This window comes from Conger conger, chromosome 11 (genome assembly GCF_963514075.1).
Source record: "Conger conger chromosome 11, fConCon1.1, whole genome shotgun sequence".
Taxonomy (NCBI): Eukaryota; Metazoa; Chordata; class Actinopteri; order Anguilliformes; family Congridae; genus Conger; species Conger conger.
This window is the reverse complement of record NC_083770.1, coordinates 4883560-4903565: the sequence shown is the minus strand read 5'-3', so window position 1 is coordinate 4903565 and position 20006 is coordinate 4883560. Positions and strand designations below refer to the sequence as shown.

At 38.4% G+C, this 20006-nt stretch overlaps 1 protein-coding gene across 6 annotated transcripts; it reads left to right on the top strand.

The window, feature by feature from the left end:
* Positions 1–448: 448 nt before the first annotated feature.
* LOC133141270 (lysophosphatidic acid receptor 1-A) lies at positions 449–18595 on the top strand. Of its 6 annotated transcripts, XM_061261767.1 has the most exons (5): positions 449–730; positions 2175–2271; positions 3472–3597; positions 3920–4675; positions 14004–18595. In XM_061261767.1, exons 4-5 carry the CDS (start codon positions 3937–3939, stop codon positions 14300–14302), a joined length of 1038 nt encoding a protein of 345 aa, XP_061117751.1. In that variant the 5' UTR covers positions 449–730; positions 2175–2271; positions 3472–3597; positions 3920–3936; the 3' UTR covers positions 14303–18595. The 6 variants fall into 6 exon arrangements, with proteins under 6 accessions (XP_061117751.1, XP_061117747.1, XP_061117749.1 ...); XM_061261763.1 differs by lacking the exon at positions 3472–3597; XM_061261766.1 differs by lacking the exons at positions 2175–2271; positions 3472–3597 and having other exon boundaries at positions 456–492; positions 649–730.
* The last annotated feature ends 1411 nt before the right edge of the window (positions 18596–20006 follow it).

Here is a 20006-nt window from a genome sequence, read left to right as displayed (position 1 = left end):
TCAAAGAATCTTCGGAAAAGATATAATGTTATATCATATATATATATATAATATAATAATAACTCAAGTGTCCTCATTAGTTGAAAAAGAGGATTTTAATTTAAAATAACGTGATTACAATTTCTATTTATTTTAAAGTGTAGACAGGATCATACTGTGTGAACATAAAGATATTTCTTAGTGTGTAAGAACAATTCATATATTCAAATGAATACAAATTTTCGGAGCAGAATAGAACAGTGGTAGAAAATTACTTTCAAATGTTTGAGAAACAAAACATTTAGGTTCAGTTATTTCCCCCTCTTTTTGTTTAGAGTTCAGTTTCTTCAGCGTATTGTGAAGCGCAATCTGTTTCTAATTACAAACTCCAGAGACACACACGGAGTGGGCGGGTTAGTGTGTCCAAGTTAGTGGGTGTGTGTATGCTGGAGGCTGACTGAAGGTCATATCTTTGCACCAGGAACGCAAACGTAGTGCCTTGTAGATGTTTGGGTAAGATTGTCGGCTTTCTTTAAAGGGAAAATCTCCCTTTAAAACTTACAGTTTGTAACACGTCGTCTCACAACCGCCCTTTAAACGGATTGACAATGATTTCATCACATATGGATTTTTCGACTGGAAAATTACTTTTGTCTTCTTTTTCTTAAGATAAAATCATTCGAAAAAGCTTTCTTCATTCTCAGTTGGTTTTGGAGTAACGTTGAAGAGAATATTTCGTGTCACCAGGAAGGTAAGTAATCGTTTTAGTTATACGAAATCGTTAAACTTATATTTACTTATATTTAATTGTAAGCATTGTATTGCAGCCGCTCCCACCCTCCCAATACACACACACACACACACACACACACACACACACACACAGACACTGTATTTTCGATGTACATAACTATACTCTTGATTTAGGTCACACCTGCGCATCTCGAAAAGCGCGTTGCCAGATATAAACTGGTCTGACATGTCTGCATTGGTCAAACGGACAGCGATGTATGCCTGCGTCCAGAAAAATATTTTTAAGTATTGTCATGAAACCATCGTGTCTGAGGAAGAAAAACTGCACATGTTGCAGTCTGTAGATTTAAGTATGACGTATTTCAAGAGTGTTATATGTGACGTATGTATATTGAGCATTCATCTATTTATTTATTTATTTATTTAAAATCAAGATCCAATTACTCTATTACTAGTATGTCACCATCTTGGTTTGTGAGGTTAAAAGCTAGACTTTTAGAGAATGCTGCGCGAAGTTAGTTACAGATTGTTACAGATCTTTACATTAATATTTAAGAAATAAAAACTCAAGCGTATACACTGTTCCGCTCATTTTTGAATGCCCGGTTGTTTTCCCTGCAGCCTTGTCTTTTTTTTTCTTGGCTGACACATCCTCCGAATACGAAAATCCCAGCTGTTTTGGATTTTTTCCTAATTGAACCATGGCATGGGGAACTCGATTTCAAGTTTGAATGTTGTAGGCTAGCCTACTGGTTTAACGCCACACAAATCTGAATATAATCTACACCGCCTATGTTTATCCATTGTGGTATCATATGCAAATATTTGGATCTCTCGTTGTTTGTCAATGTCTACAATCATGGTCCATACAAGACTACATCTGGCAGCCTATTAGGTAAAAGATTGAATTGTATGGTTTAACGTTTCGTTATAGCCCCTGTAATAGTAGTGTAAGTCAGATAAACGGGACAGACGCGTCATTAAATATGTACAGTTTTACTACTGGGTGTGGAACAGAAGGGAGTTTTCAAACGTATTTTAGATCTGTAAATTAAGAACTGCAGACTGTGGTTCCGTATATTCTTTACTTAGAATGAAGTGTGTGTTTGTAATTTAGACCATTTGTATTATTGCTACTACAGTGTGATATGTATCGCACGATACTAATTTTGAGACGAGCATAAGAGGATAAATGCAACAAGAATAATTGTCAGGTTGAAGAGACAGGCAGGCACCCTCGCAGATGCATATCGAATCATTCACGGGTCGTGTAGGTTTGAGACTCAAGGAAAACTTAAAAGAACAGCCCCCTCTGTAGAAAAGTATTGTGTACTGTACTGTAGGTCCATGATTCATGCAAGTTCAGGAGTTGAGGAGGGAAAACTTTGTGGGAAGCACACCAAAACAGATGTAACAATGATGGCGTCTTTCTTTCCTCCCAGAGTGGCGTAGCCATTTAACAACCGAGGGCAGATGGGTCGCATGTGGAAAACTTGAACAAAATGGGGGGTGTAACTGTTGATTTCAGCATAAAATATGGTAAAAACAAATATTGCAATGTTTTTGCATGTAAAAATTGCCTGTAATTTTGCATGTAATCATTGCCTTAAGTGTTGTCCTTAGGTTATACTGTAGAATATAGGTGTATCTAGGAAGATAGTTATGCCTTAGTTATGATAGTTATGCCGTTTCATTGATTTTATAAATCGATGTATTTTCCAAGTCTCAGTGTACAGTATACACTCACCGAGCACTTTATTAGGTATTTATTAGACTTTTTTTTAGTCTTCTGCTGGTGTAGCTTATCCACTTAGAGTTATGATGCGTGGTGTGTTTAGAGATGCTCTTCTGCATACCACTGTTGTAATGTGTGGTTATTTGCATTACTGTCACCTTCCTGTCAGCTTTGACCTGTCTGGCCATTCTCCACTGACGTCTCCCATTAACAAGATGTTTCTGTCTGCAGAACTGGTTTTTTTTGTTCTTCTTTTGCACCAAACTGTAAGACTAGTGTGCGTGAAAATCCCAGGAACAATCCCACCAACAATCATTCCATGGTCAAAGTCACTTAGATCACATTTTTCCCCAATCTGATGGTTCATTAACTGAAGCTCCTGACCTGTATCTGCATGATTGTATGCATCGCACTGCTGCCACACAATTGGCTGATTAGATAATCACATGAATAAGTAGGTGTAGTAAAGTAAAAATGTTCCTAATAAAGTGCTTAGTGAGTGTAGGTGCATCTAGGATGAGAGTTTATTATTTTCAGTTATTCCTGCCTTTTCATGGATGTATAAATTAATGCATTGTCTAAGTCTAGGTGTACAGTATACACCACCATGCCTTTGTCTTCATTGGGAAAGCATCGAACCCATAAAGCATCTTTTCACATTATTGCCACCGTGAATGAAAACATTCAGTTAGAAAGTTGCCTCAGTACAAGGGTCCTAAGGTTTTTTTCTATTTAAGCATGGATTTAGTTGAACTCTGTTTTATGTAATGTAAAAACATAGATAAAAAATTGATCATGACTATTGTCTTTTTGTGGAGAACAGCTCTTAATGCGTGTTTTTCTATTTATGGATTCCATGCTTTTAACTTGTTGAAGAACCTATGCACTTGTAAATTGCTTTGGATTAATAACGCCTGTCAAATGACTAAAATATAAAATGTAAACAGCACTGCTCTGTCAGGTGTGCTAATCAGGATCTCCACAGAATTCCCCTTGTGTTTCAGCTGAATACAGAAAGCAAACTGAAGTGACCCTGCTCTGCGAGTAGATATTAAGGCTTGAATTACAGAAAGACATTAAGTCCAGGAGAAGCCCAGAGGCCCCACATCCTGTGGCGGATGTTTTAAAGGGTAGAATCAGCCAATTCAAACAAAACTCAATAGAGATGTGGCTAATGTGCTGTAGTGTTTTGGTTTGTTTGTGTTTTATATAGACAGCATCATGGAATACTTGATAATTTTGCCTCCTTTTTACATTGTATAGGAGGGACACAAAATGTACAGCAATTTGTTGTACTGTGCATTGGGTTGATTGGTGAATATATATATATATATATATATATATATATAGAACATAATTTAATTTACTCACTGTACCTACATTTCATAATTGTTTTGCTGTCTATGTACCTTAAAGCTATGCTCATTCTGTCAAATTCCTCAATTTGTTTAGAATCATCGGAGAACGACATGTCTGGATCGCAGTGCTACTACAACGAAACGATCGCCTTCTTCTACAACCGCAGTGGGAAGTATCTGGCCACAGAATGGAATACAGTCAGCAAGCTGGTGATGGGACTGGGGATTACAGTGTGCATCGTTATCATGCTGGCGAACTTGCTCGTCATGGTCGCCATCTACACGAACCGCCGTTTCCACTTCCCCATTTATTATCTCATGGCCAACCTGGCGGCGGCAGACTTCTTCGCTGGCCTGGCCTACTTTTACCTGATGTTCAACACGGGTCCAAACACGCGGCGGCTCACTGTGAGCACCTGGCTGCTGAGGCAGGGCCTCCTGGACACCAGCCTGACGGCGTCCGTGGCCAACCTCCTGGCCATCGCCATCGAGCGCCACATCACCGTGTTCCGCATGCAGCTGCACACGCGCATGAGCAACCGCCGCGTGGTGGTGGTCATTGTGGTCATCTGGACCATGTCCATCGTCATGGGCGCCATCCCCAGCGCGGGCTGGAACTGCATCTGTGACCTGAGCACCTGCTCCAACATGGCGCCCCTCTACAGCAACTCCTACCTGATCTTCTGGGCCGTCTTCAACCTGGTCACCTTCGCGGTCATGGTGGTCCTCTACGCCCACATATTCGTCTACGTGCGGCAGAGAACCATGAGGATGACCCGGCAGATCTCCGGCCCGCGGAGGAAGCGAGACACCATGATGAGTCTGCTGAAGACCGTGGTCATCGTCCTAGGTAAGGCTGGCCGGCCGCCTCCTCTCTGCTCACTGCTAAGAGTGAGATTGGATATGCCATTTCTTACCATTTCTGGATAGACCTGGCTGCAGTCCAAAAGGCTATGGATGTGATGTCCATTTAGTTAGAACTGTATAGTTCTGTTTTGGTGAGGGACAGATTTGCAGCTAAGGATATCAGGCATACAAGCAGGCATCTCTCTCAGGGGGGCTAATTGAGCTCCAAAAAGAAAGAAGATTGAAATTATGGAACATAGCCTCTGCCGTCCTCTTCCTCTGGCTTTGGAGCTTAAATATGCATGTTCCCCAATCCATTATCACCACTTGCTGTGAAACTCAAGACAACAAGTATATCAGTAAACAAAAACATAGTAGTAGTTGATGGCACTACCAGTAATTTACCAACAGTGCAAACGGCAGCATAGCACAGACATGGAGATTAGTGGGTTGTCAGCACGTCACTCTACTGACAGGAGATGGCACTCCTGCTGGGATAAACACACACATAGTAGCAGTAAATTAGCTACCAATAACCTAGAAGCTGGGCCTCCACTAACCGTTACTAACAGATTTACAGCGTGCTGCACTAAGAGCTGCCAACTCGCACGCTTTTGACGTGGAACCTCGATGCGAGGTGGGGACAAAATGTTTGTGATCAGGTGAACCAGCTAGCTATGTACGACCAAGATGACTGAATGTATTAGATGCAGTGCGGTAAGTTAGCCAGCTGGCTGAAATGATAACTAAGTCAGTCAGGAAAAATGTGTTTAAATATAACCTCAGTGTCTATGCCTCCGGGTGAGTTTTCAAAGTGGAGAGGGAATGAAGCACAACTGCCAAGGAAGAGCGGTAAGAAACGGAAAGGAATAAGTGAGAAGTGACGAGGGTGTGTAAATAGATGGAGGAATAGGTGAAGAGGAGGCACAAATGAGCGAATGGTCAGAGGAGGAGAGAGTGGACTGGAGCATGTCACAGGTATCCACAGGTATCCAACACAGCAGCAGAGGTTTTTTTAAAGTGATATTACAGTTTGGTACAACAGACATTATTTTCTGGAGCCCACCCCTTGTTGTCGCATCTGATTAGAGCGACATTTTCAGGACCTCACCAAAATGGCTGGTTCTAAAACACATACTTCTAACTACTGTATCATAATCAATCTAAAAGTATCTCATTCTAATCAGAAAATGTTACATTTAATTTAGTCTAATACAGGATTTGATAGGGGAGATGATGTAGAACCTGTTCTTGAAAAGGATACACCAACAGTGATGCCTTTTTTTTAAACCCGGCATTATTTATGATGTATGTTTTGTAGTAAAAACGTGGTCCGGTTGATTAGTGACAGGTTGTTTCTACATTAAAAATATTTATTTAGGGATATAATTTGGTTGAAGATGATTTATGAAAGGGCCTCTGGAGAGGGTGGGTCATTTCTGACCCTGTGGACACAGGATGTGTGCGTAACATGAAGACATCACGAGAGATAAATATTTTCCAGGTCATGTCCTCATTTGTATAACTGTTGTGCAGTGGTAGGCTGAGTGAAAAAAGGTTTACTGGCTTCCATCTGGTTTGCATTTGATTACAAAGCACGAAACGGGTATAAAGAAAGCCCTGAAGCTAAACCATAAAAGGGTTTGCTTTGGTTTCCTGTGCTCTTAAATGTTGTATTTATTTAGAATCTCACAACGTACTGTAATGGTATGATTCCGTAAAACAATATTATTTGGTATCTGTAATTTATTCATTTATTGTTTCCATTGCTTTTTGCACTGTAGGGTGCACGTTAGCAGCTAATGTGGTCTCATAAATCACTGTTCTTCCAGTGGGCTGATTAATTTTTAAGCATAATAACCAATCTATGTGTGTAGTCCACACATCCCTGGAAGCTTTGTTTAGCCATGACTTTGTTTTCAGCAGACCAAGTTGATACCTACAGGTTAATTTGACTATTGCCATTGTCTTTTGTTCATTTCTTGATGGTTTGCTGGTGATGATTGGTAAATACAGATTAAGTATCTGTTTTATTAAATTCTGTGCTATGATAGAACAAAACAATCATAAAAAAGTAAATCATAATATATAAGGCTAAATAATGGCAAGTAGTTTTTAATAGTTCATTATTTAATAATAAATACAAAGATACATATCATTACTATTCCTCAGATTTGGAATACTAATATCAGTAAGAAACTAAACTTTATTGTGTGTGCATTATATTTTTCTTTCCTGTATGTAAGCCTGTTAAGTCTAATCACATATTCAGATCATATTTCTGGGAATCTGATCTGGATTTGACAATATCCTTTGTAGTCCTTTGCTCTTTCATTTTCTGGTGATAGAATCACAATATTATGACTTCCTGTCAGTAATTGATTGAGGAATGCTTTTAGAAGCATTTCTGTTTTGTGCTGTCCTGCCTTTGCACTTCAGAATACACATTAAGTCACATGGTACAGATATTATGATAGTATTATAATGTATGGGCAAAGCTTCCTCTGCACACCCATAATGAAAATATGGCCAACAATTAACATTTTAATTCAGATCAGTGGTAAGATATGTAGTGAGATGCAGTGGCTTCAGAAACTATTCAGACCCTTTAACTTTTTGTCCATTTTATTTTGTTGTAAATTTCATTTTAAATGGATACAATTTGTATTTGTTGCCCACCAATGAAATTGAAATCTTTTATGTCATTTCTCATTTATATAAGTATTCAGACCCTTAATTCAGTACTTCTTAGAAGCCCTTTTGCAATTTCAGCTTTAAGTCTTCCTTGAGTCTCTACACACTTTGCACTCCTGGATTTGGGTAGTTTATCCCATTATTCCTGGCAGATCCTCTCAAGCTCCGTCAGATTGGATGGGAAGCATCTGTGAACAGCCATCTTCAGGTCTCTCCACAGATGTTCTATGCATGCATTCTGGAGCTGGTTTTCTTCAAGGACCTCTCTGTATTTGGCTGCATGCTTCACCGTAGGGATGGCATTAGCCAGGTGATGAGCAGTGCCTGGTGTTCGCCAGACATTGTGCTTGGAATTCTGCCCAAAGAGTTCAATGTTTGTCTCGTCAGACCAGATGATTTTCTTCCTCATTTTCTCAGAGTTATTTAAATGCCGTTTGGGCAGGTTCTCCCATCTCTACAGAGGACTTCCAAAGCTCTGTTAGAGTGACCACTGGGTTCTTAGTCACCTCCCTGACCAAGGCCCTTCTTGCCCGATTTATTCAATTTGGCTGGACGGCCAACTCTAGGAATTCACACATCCATTTCACAATTGAGGCCACTGTGCTCCTGAGAACACTGAGGCTTTAGAAATGGCCCTGATCTATGCTTGTCACTATTTTATCGTGGAGGTCTATAGAGAGTTCCTTGGAAGTCACTGCTTGGTTTTTGTCCTGACATGCAGTGTGAATTGTGGGACCTTGCACTCAGTGAGTACTTTATTAGGTAGACCTGTACACCAGCTTGTTAATGCAAAGATTTAATCAGCCAATCACGTGGTAGCAACTAAATGCATAAAAGCATGCAGACATGGTCAAGTGATTCAACTGCTTTTCAGACCAAATGTCAGAATGGGGAAGACATGTGATCTAATTGCCTTTGACCGTGGGCTGATTGTTGGTGCCAGACAGGGCGGCTTGGATATCCCAGAAACTGCTGATCTCCTGGGATTTTCATGCAACTCAGTTGCTGTATTTGCTAAGAATGGTATAAAAAAACAAAAAACATCCAGTGAGCAGCAGTTCTACAGGCAAAAACACATTGTTAATGAGAGATGTCATAGGAGATTGACCAGATTGGTCAAAGCTGACAGGAAGGTGACAGTAATGCAAATAACCAGACATTACAATAGTGGTATGCAGAAGAGCATCTCTGAACACACAACGCATCAAATCTCGTCAGTGGATAGGCTACAGCAGCAGAAGACCAATAATTCTAAAGAATGAGTCAAATAAATACTTGTGCTCACTGAGTGTACACAGTTGGGTGCCTTTCTAAGCTATGTCCAATTTAGACACACTCCAGGATAAAGGATAAAGCAAACAGGACCTGACCGCAATTTGGAATGCCACAGCAAAGGGTCTGAATAATTCAATGAGAGATTTCAGTTTTAGATTTTCTATACATTTGCAAACATTTCTAAAAACATGTTTTCACTTAGTTATTGGTTATTGAGTGTAAACTGATAGGCAAAAAATGTATCCATTAAAAATGTAATCTACAACACAATACTTTGTGCAAAAAGTGAAGGGGTCTGCTGTAAGAGTATATTATTAGAAGGGATCTCCTGAGCAATATTTCATTGACAGTTGTTTCAGGAAAACATGCATGCAGAAACATGCTCACAGTTTAAACAGGTTTATTGCTAATTTAATTTAACTTTAATTGCAACCTTAATTTTAAATATTAAAATAAAATCTTGATTCTTTTGAAACGTATTAGATTCACAATTTTTATGTTTGTTTTAAAAGTTTTTGTCCAAACAAACTAAAAAAGACTATAATTCAAATAAGTATTTTCTGCATTAATACTAAAGTTAAATGAACAATGAGACATGTGCAATAACCGGTTGGCAAGAATAACAAAAAGCCACCACTTGCAAGGCTAGATCAGTGTGTATACTTATTTTTTCAAATAAATTGTAAAATTGCCTCTAATAGGCAATAAAAATGTTCCTTTTAGTTTTCTCACAGTTTTTATTTTCAAGAAACACAAGCCTGTCTATTCCCTTTGGCTTGAGGCATCAGTACTCCAGACTCTTTCAACTGGTGGTGCTAAGAAGCACTTAACCATCATATAAAATATCTTATGTGATTTAAATTAATAATAATTATTAGGAATGACAATTAACGCTATATTTGTGTAAGTACTGCAAAATAAAAAACCATTTTCTTTTATTATTATTCTGTGTTTATTAATGAGATATAGTCTTTACATTGTGTTAGGTGCAACTTCCAGTAGTTTGAAGACGATTTTAAATCAAAGCTGACTGCATTTTTTGCATGTCCATTTTTTGTAACATCAGTTACGCAGCAAATTTCCAAAAAGCACAAAGCTAAAAATTAATTGACAATATTTCCATGTCAAACAAGGGCCAAGTACAGTTAGCCAAAAACCTTGAAACTTAATAATAAATACAATGGCAAAAAAACTCTCCAATTTGTAACGTCAGTCACGACGGATTTGCCCAAGATGCTATAACACGCGTGCATTGAGAATAGGGCATTTCTATGGACATACATCAAAATAAATTGCACAGTAGACACAGTACACAGATTGAACCATTTAAAACAAACCACACTCAAAACAGAAAATAATATTGCATCATAACAAAGAAAAATAAATATGCAAAACTGCAGCATTCAACTGTACTGGGTGATCCTTTTTTCTCTCCAATTATTATACTGCAGGCTGCTACCATGTTCATTTATCATTGTGGTTTTATTTATTTATTACTAATGGCTCATAATTCCACATCATACAGATAAATACATTGCAATTTAATGTATATGATATACTGTAATACAGCTATTAAAACAAGGATTGTTGCTCAGTTCAAAAACTTGCACACTGATTGATTAATTCATTTCTTTATTAATCAGGAAGAAAATTATTTTTGTATCATGTAGACCTCACACAGGGAAGTGACATTAAGAAATGCATATTATCCTCTCTCAAACTGACAAACTGCGCCTAATTGAGGTACCAAAAGGTGCAAGGGAATTTCTAGTTTTTGTTTATTAACTTTGTAGTCGCACTGCCAAGAAGAGGCATGTTAAAACGCTGAATGTACAATGAGTGGGTGCGGGCCATGTCTTTCTTAATATGGACTGTCACGGAATCTAATTGGACACTGCAAAAGGACACTGCGAATGTTACGTGCCTCTACCCTGGCATTATGGGCGTGGGGTGGCAGAGCAGGTGTTGTTCTTTTGACACAGAGTAATCTGCTGCCGCATTTGTGCACATTATAACATAAAACCTCCATTCCGCGTTTCGTGTTTCGTGCTAAAATGTACATTTGAATGAATGAATTTAAACTGATTCATCACTCAGCTCTATTAATATGTTTTGGTATATACTGGGCCAGGTAGCCAGTTATGGCCGTGTTGATGTCTCATAATTCACATTTTTTAAACACAGCCGGAGTGCATGAATAACAGTCACAAACATGATTAAATGCACATGTTGTGAAAACAAAATATTGTTTATTTCAATTATGGTTATTATATTTGTTACACTTAATGGCTGTGGGTTATTACATTTCACAATGGCATTTTTAAAATCTGCCATACCTTATCCCTATGAAGCTTATACCAAACATAGCCCTGACAAACATCCCAAATGTGTGTTTCAACATTCTCCACATTTAACCCTATTATTCATAATAATAATAATAATAATAATAATACATTTTATTTGTGAAGCCATTTACAATACAAGTACAATACAAACATTAATTATTATTTATTTTTTTATTTATTAATTATTTTTAAATACAAGACAGAACATAAATAGCAAAAATCAAGAGCAAGCAATACAAATTATGTTTACAAGGGACCAGAAGGGAGGAGAATAATCCCCAATGACCAGTGAAATAACATGCTATGTGTAATGACCAGCGTCATAGGCTTTCCTAAACAGATTTTAGGAAACAGATTTTAGTTTTTAACTGTGTTTCAAAAGACTGGGTGGATTTAGAAGTCCTAATGCACTCAAGAAGGTCATTCTAGAACCTGGGTGTGGCAACTAAGTTTGGTGGGAAGATAGCACTAAAAGCCCTGTCACTCATATAATAGAGTTTGGTGGGAAGGGGAGCACTAAAAGCCCAGTCACCCATAGAATAGAGTTTGGTGGGAAGGGGAGCACTAAAAGCCCTGTCACCCATATAATGGAGTTTGGTGGAGAGGAGAGCACTAAAAGCCCTGTCACCCATAGAATGGAGTTTGGTGGGAAGGGGAGCACTAAAAGCCCTGTCACCCATAGAATAGAGTTTGGTGGGAAGGGGAGCACTAAAAGCCCTGTCACCCATAGAATAGAGTTTGGTGGGGAGGAGAGCACTAAAAGCCCTGTCACCCATAGAATAGAGTTTGGTGGGAAGGGGAGCACTAAAAGCCCTGTCACCCATAGAATGGAGTTTGGTGGGGAGGAGAGAACAATTGCTATAATTGCTATAATAATCAGTTTTACATACTTCACGAGTCGGGGCACTGTTTTGCAATAACATAAAATAGACATGAGGCATTTCTTTTGCTACACAAGGAACAGACATTGTAATGATAATGTAACAAAGAAAGATGTATTAGGTGTGATATGCATATTCTTTTTTTGTTGAGGCACTGCAATCTCAAATGTGTTCTTTTATACTAACACACACACAAAACATAAACATATATATAATAAAGTCTATGGTGCCTAAGACTTCTGCTCAGTACTTTACATAACTGGGACCCGCAAGGTTGGTGGTTCTAATCCCAGTGTAGCCACAATAAGATCCGCACAGCCGTTGGGCCCTTGAGCAAGGTCCGTAACCCTGCATTGTCTCCTGCTTAGTCTAATCTGTAAGTCACTTTGGATAAAAGTGTCAGCCAAATGACATGTAATGTAATGTAAAAAAGTCCTGGAAAGAAGAATGGGCTACAATTATTCACAGTAATGTGAAGGACTGACATCAAATTACAGAAAGTAATTTGGTGGTAATTATCACTGCTAAAGGTGGTGTCGCCAATAATTATGTTTAAGGGGGAGGTACTTTTTCACAGGGGTGATATGGGTGTTTAATAACTTTTCATAAAATAAATGAAAAAAACCTGTTTTGTGTTTCGTCAGGTTCCCTTTGTCTTATATAACATTTTGCCTAAAGATCCGAAACCATTCAGAAATTTGCAATAATAGAGGAATTCAAGAAAGGGGCAAATACTTTTTCCTGATACTGTACAGTATGTATAGCTAATGGTTGCCATTTGCCTTAAATTTAATTTAATGGCAATTAAATCATCATTTAATGATGTGATTATTATATATTTTTTAATACACTATATTGAAGGTATGGGGTCATAAATCATGCTCATCTGTGATTTTATTTTATCTGTGAATTAAAATGAAACCAGTTCATGCAGTAAATAATTGATAATTATTGTTTTTAACTTAAATTCTCAATTATTTTTCATTTTTCTTATATTCAAAGAAACTGTTTACTAGATATGAAGTAAATGCAGATGATGAACAACATAGAAACAGAAACTAAGAACCAAATTTCCACGGGTCACTCGAGTGTCATTCCTCTTTTAGAAGCAAACCGCGATTTCTGCAAGTGCAGAGGTCTGCATCCTGACCGGAAACCTGATGGGGCCCAAATGTATGATCCGGCCGGGTATTGGGCCAATGTTCAGCTCTGTGATCTCAGATCGGGCACAAAAAGCAGTCTACAAACATCACCGTAGCAACACTTGTGCACGCTGTTAACAACAATGGACAACAATGTTGCAAATCTTCGAGTTTTTGTAGTGTACCATAATGTTCAACGAGCAAATTAAAATGGCCGTATTCGACAGCAGGGAAGCAATAAACTTGGCTGGCCATATCCTCTCTGTGTGGTTTGCATGTTCTCCCAGTGTTTGCATGGGTTTCCTTTGGGTTTTCCGGTTTCCTCCCACATCAAAAGACATGTGTGCCAATGGCTCCTGCCAGTGCCCTTGACCAAGGCACTTGGGCACTGCACTGTGGCTGCCCACGGCTCCTAAGTAGCTAGGATAGGTTAAATGCAGTGGACCACTTACCCTGCAGGGTTTAGTAATGTCCTATCTAATAGTATGTTACAAACTTGTTTTATGCAGACACATACTCAAGGAAAAAAGACTCACTCCTGTGATAATTGCTGCAGACTTAACAACAGAAAGAGAAACCTAGCTTGAAAAACAAAAGTGTGAAAGGTAAAATACGGCTGGCAGAATGGTACATTACCTCATTGTTGTCAATCGTTGTTAAGGGCTGGTGGAAGTGTCGCTCCCCCTTCCGCGAGTCTTCACTAGCTGCTTTCCTGTGGAAAACACTGTATTATTTTCTATTGTGCTGTATGGTGTTGTTGGCTTGTTTTTTCAGTGATCAGTGATCTCGTTTGGGCTTCATGTCTGTTTGGGCCAAAAAGACATCGGGCTTTGTTGGCCCGAGGCCTCATTCCTAACCTGAAGCCGACCTCGTTCGCTGGAAAAACACTATTACTGTCTTCATCTGGAGGCGTAATCTCACTGCCTGCTCAACACTGCTTAGGAAGGCTATGAAATGAGAACTGCTCAACATTTTTCTTTACGTATGTTTTCCAGGCGCCTTCATCATTTGCTGGACACCTGGCTTAGTTTTGCTGCTGCTGGACGTCTTCTGTGTCAGTTGCAATGTGCTGGATTTCGAGAAGTTCTTCCTCCTCTTGGCTGAGTTCAATTCTGCCATGAACCCCATCATCTATTCCTACCGGGACAAGGAGATGAGCGCCACCTTCAGACAGATCCTGTGCTGTCGACGGCAGGAGAATGGGAACAGTGCTGCGGACGGTTCAGACCGGTCTGCCTCGTCCGTCAACCACACCATCCTGAGCGGACCCCTTTACGACCGCACGGTTGTGTAAACTAATTGGCACGGAGTCACGATGGAACAGAATGAGGTGTATCACAGGTCATCTGGAGATCATCCGAATAGGATGTTTCCAAAGAGGACAATGCCGATTGTGTTGCCATTTTGCCCAGAAATTTCTTTTAAAATAAATGTCACATTTCCTATGAAGCGCCCTGCATTATGCAAGGGGGGGAATAACCTAATGTGATATTAATGTGAGAACACACACACGCTCTCTCACACACACACCTTCTCATATTCACTGTGCTCTTTTTAACTCCCCCTTTTTCGAATGCCTTGATAGGAATTTTATGGATATATGACAGTATTGCATTTTGTAATTATCATTCTGCAGACTACATCTATATATTGGTCCTTAAATATTAAATCTATACCATAGTATTTATTCAAGTTAATACCATAGTGAGTTCCAAAGGGAACAATACATGTAGCCTATGATCCATGGAATAATTAGCCAGTCTATATAACTGGAATGTTTATAGTATAATCCCGACGAACAGGTTTAATTTCAAATAAGCAATACATTGATCAAGTTCTGTTCAGAAACGAGTTTTGAGATACAAAATCCAATATTACATTACACCTGCTGACCAGATAATTACATAACTAGCTAATCTGTTATTTAGTTATAGCATGAACAATCTGCTATAGTAAATATATTGCTAAGCTAAATTAGTGATAGGCCAACCAGGTCACTAGGTACGAAAAAAGGCCATGTTTCTTCATGCGAGCCTGCAGTATCTAAGTAAAAGTTATCCTCTGTATTTTTCTCCAATACCCTGGATTTGCCAATTAGGACAATTCTTCAATCAGGAGGAAATAATAAGTGAAATCATCTTTAATCTGAGTTCATGGATGGAAAAAAAACACATGGCAGGACTTTTACTTTATGATTCTTAGACGTTCAAACTCTGGCCACTTCCTTCATGATAGCATGGTGGAGATTTGAATGAAGCAATAGAATATCATGCTTCATTCTACCACTTACGGTCTTGGTAGAGAAATACGGTGAAAAGGGAATACTGTCATTCTCGCTTTTATGCATTCTGTGAGGGGCAGTTTTCATTGGATATGAAGAAAAAGTGGAATTTGACATGAAAGTCTTGCACATGCATTTCCCCTGCGTTTGCTGTATGACTTTTTGCTCTTTGCGATATTCCAACATAGTTTTATTTTTTGTCTTGTTACTTGATTTTGCCTACTAGAATGTAAATGTATTGAGTACTTAGTGCCATGAAAACATATTTGTCTCTTTCCCTATTTCCTCGATGAGTTGTCACACTAACTTGCTTCAGATCTTTAAACAAAATGTAATATTAGACAAAGGGAAACTGGCAAACACAAAACCCATTCTTTTAAATGACCATTTAATTAATTTAATGAAAAAGTGATCAAACACCCATATCACCACTGTGAAAAAGTGCCCCCTTACACTTAATAAATGGTTGCACCAACTTTGGCAGAAATAATTGCAACTAATGCTTCCTATAATTTCCCAGAACCTCAAGAAGAGTGGTGTTAAAGTCCTCAGTGATATGAAAGACCAGCCAGGAGCCAAAGCACCATACGCTCTGCTGAAGCAGGAGTGGGCTTGGTTAGTACTTGGATGAGGTATCTCCTGGGAAAGACTTCCGGTTGTTGGTGGGCCAGCGATCCTCCTTCTGGTCAAATGAACCCCACCGCCCCAGTGCAGTGATGGGGAAGACAGTGCTGTAGGGGAGATGTGCGGGTGCGATGTCAAGATCCTGACTGTGGTCATTAAAGATCCCATGACGGCCATCGCGTGGAGTAGGGGTTTGCCCGGTGTCCTGCCTAAAGTCTGAACCTGGCTCTCTCAACCTGCCACCTAATCATCCCTGGCTTTAATTGGCTAAAAATAAATTCTCTGTCTCAACCTCAGCTGATGTAGTGAATGTTGTGGTACAAAATGGCTGCCGTGCATCACCCAGGTGGCGGCTACACATTGGTGGTATTGGTGGTGGTTGAGGCCTCCTCATCACTGTAGAGCACTCTGAGTGTGAGAAAAGCACTATATAAATTGTAATGGTGTTTGGTTGCAATTAAAGGTGGTGCAACCAGTTAAGTTTAAGGGGGCAATTACCTTTTCACAGGGGTTCCATAAGTATTTTTTCATTTACCCTTTCAGTCCCATGCCGAATATGACATGGCTCCACCCAAATCCTGAGGGGTTTTGGCTTTAGTTGAGAGTTGAGAACATTTAGTAGGGTTTTAATAGAGGGCCATATGGCACTCTGAGGACTGAAGTTGTTAAAATAATTATTTTAATTGTGTTTTGTGTTCACTCCGTTTCCCTTTGTGTGATTAGTATGAAAAATATGGAATAATCGAGGAAATCAGGAAGGGGGCACTTACTTCTTTACGGCAGTGTATGGACCAACCCATAGACTCACCCTGAAGTCATTATACAGTACCAGTATGTGTGATTCTGGTATGGACAGAAAATATGGCAATCATAAATCACATGTTATAGACAATGTTGATAAGTTCATTTTAATTTGTTGGACATGAAACATGCATTAACACTTAAAATAATATTTTTTCTTTGCTTTTGAAGTATTGTATAATAATATTTTGTGATAATGAAACTGTGTTGGCCTTTTATGATGTAGTAACTTTGCTTAAAAGGTAAGGCGTTTATAAAAGCTTGCCTTTAACTTTTTTTAAGTCTTCTTGTGCTTTATAGACAGATAAAGAAAGATTTAACCTTCATGAATGAAGGTTGCACTAGATGGCATTCTTGTGAATAACTGACATTTTAATTGGCTGATTGGTTAAATCATCCTATGAACTGCTTAATTATCAATTAATCCTTGATTTTAATGTAGCTGTGTAACAGCCTGGCTTCCTGCCTTTCATGTTTACAAATGTTTGCCTACCATCTGGACCTGAATTCTTTATAGAATTCAAAATAGCACTTTATTTTACAGTGCCTTAATTGAACCAAGGCCTTAGGTAAAGGCCAATAGTGAGTAAATGTTTTGTAGATGTAGGAAAGTTCCTTTGAAGTAACACAGCCATAGACGTATGACAACCTTTTCCCTACATTTGTATAAATGTCTGATATACTGCATATATAACAAATAAATTGTTTGTTATTGGCTAAATGCTGAAAGAGCAGCATAAATATAGTCCCCCCCACTTGCTATAATTTACAGCAGGGGTTTCCCAATTCATTTTTTGCCTGATCCACTTTCTAGGATTCAAATGACTTGGTGGGCCAGCCATCACCCCCCCCCCCCCCCCCCCTCACTCATTCAAAATGCAGACATGGGCTACATGAGGACAGAGTTTATTTTGAACAACTTGTCAGTGTTTTTCAGTTACATGAAATGCATTCCTTCAAAGGTCAAACATTCAATAACAATTTTAGATTTTTTATATAAAAGAATTATAGCCAACTGCAGGAAAACCTTTCATGAAATAAAAAAAATGTAATTGACAATGGCAGTGATGCGTAAGACTCGTTTAACAGATATAAAAACATTTACAGAATGGAAACTAGTTGCACAGAACTGCTTCAAATTAATTAGCCTACATTTCACCTTTGTAAACGTCAAAACAACCTAAATGTTGTTTTAAAAAGAATTATATTTTAGAATTATATCATATCTAGCGAAAACCACAGGATGGAAATCGGAGCGTGTCAATGTGAAAAGTGGTATTCGGTTTCTTTTGATTAAGTTGACATTTCTCTTTTTATATTTCATTTAAAAGTTTCTTTGCTAGTTTGCTACAGCTGGCTATGGTTGCGTGTAGTGTGAAGGTAGTTGCGGGATAGCATTTGCTTCCCCTATGTGTTACTGATAGGCTGTTTATTTCATAATAAAAGTCCTCTGTGCTCCAAATTAAATAATAAAAGCAGCCGATATTGTCTTAGGAGGAATGTATGTATATATCAGATCTCCCGAGGCAGAAGCGCCCAATGAAAAACAAAGCCACTATTGGGAGAAGCAAAATAGCCTAATGTAGCTAAATAACTACATGACCACACATATTGACACTACTATTTTTCTGGCTCAAGCCCAAATATACCTTAGAGTCATCAGGGATTACATATCCCTGTTAAAACATTGTTACCTTCAGTAGGATAATTAAATTGCTTCAGTGAACATAAAGCTGTATAAAAAGGCCACATACATTTAAAGGTAAAGCTTCTATATATTGGCACTGTATACTTGGGTAATGGCATCTGCTTACTGAATAATGTATATAATGTTAAATGTGTTCCAATAAAATACTAAGTTCACCTGTAATTTCCCTTGAACTCTGTTTGTGGGGCATGTTATTTTCTACTTATTTTCTCCCTGTTGAATACAATACAATGTATTGTTTGTGTGTGTGTGTGCAGTTTGAGTTGTTCCCCAGTTGGTTATATCTTGTCAAGCAAATACAATTAAAAAAAGGTTATCTAGTTTATTTTACTAAAAAGAAGATATGCCCATCTTACAAACTGCTACATTTCAGCGTAATCCTTTTATCAGACAAAAAGTTTTTTCTATTATTTCTGTTTATTTTTTACAATGTAGTATACCAATACATGTATATGCAATGTCTGTATATTGCAATTTGTAAAGAACATAATCCTAAAGATAAACAATGTACCGTGTTATGAAGAATATGAGCCTGTATTCATTATAAGGGGGTTTAAAGATCAATAAGGGTGTTTACGCATAAGAGTGAATACCTGTTTCATATATAGACATTTCAAGGGGATTTAGAGGATCTACTCTTAAACATGGAACAATATGTTTTTGTTTACAGTAGACTATAGAACCCTGATGGGGACATAAATAATATAGTCCTTCAACTGCATCACCCCTTTTCTTGACACAAGCTTGAAAATGACATACCCAAAATAAAATGTTAAAAATAAAAATAAAACAAAATGAAAACTATTCTTGAACGCTTTTACAACGGGCATAATCCTGGTGTCTTCTGAAAGGTAACCCTTTCCAGATTGCTTTCCAGTATAACGTATAAAGTAAACTAAAGTTACAGAAGCTCAAAGACAGTGGAAGATTGTTTTCCCATTTAAAAGTTTTTCTGTTTTTGAGTGGATGCAGATTATTGTGGCAGTGCCTGGCATCGAACACAATGGAGCCACGCCAAAACACTGGTGAAATCCCCTTTCGGATTTGATGACAATATCACCAAAAAAGCAAAATTTTTCAAAGCTATGTCTAGGAAGTTTGGAGACTCAAAAAGGACACATGGCAACTGTGATATTATGGGTCTTATGATGTGTAAAATACTGTATTTTTCTTACTAAAGTATAAGACACTTTTTATCCTGGGGAAAATAGTGTGTAGTCACCCTCCCCTGACCTCTCCCTCTCCTTGTGCTTTCCTCAGACAGCATCAGGTCGAGAAGATTGTAAAAAAGAAGTACAATAATCACAATAATAACATCTTGTTATACTAATATTGATCGATGTCCATTGATTAAAGTTTTTGTTAAATGTGCAATCTCCATAGACAAGTCAAACACATTCACGCCACTGAAAATGCCCTCTATATTTGAGCCAAATATCACAATATTCACTTGAGAATACTTGAGATGCTAGAGAGACAGGTGTAAAATACTATATATTCCATACTAAATTAACCTGGAAGGAGTGTCCTGAAAGCTGCTCCTGAAAAAACGTTCTCACACTTCCCCCCGCCTGTCACCCTGCC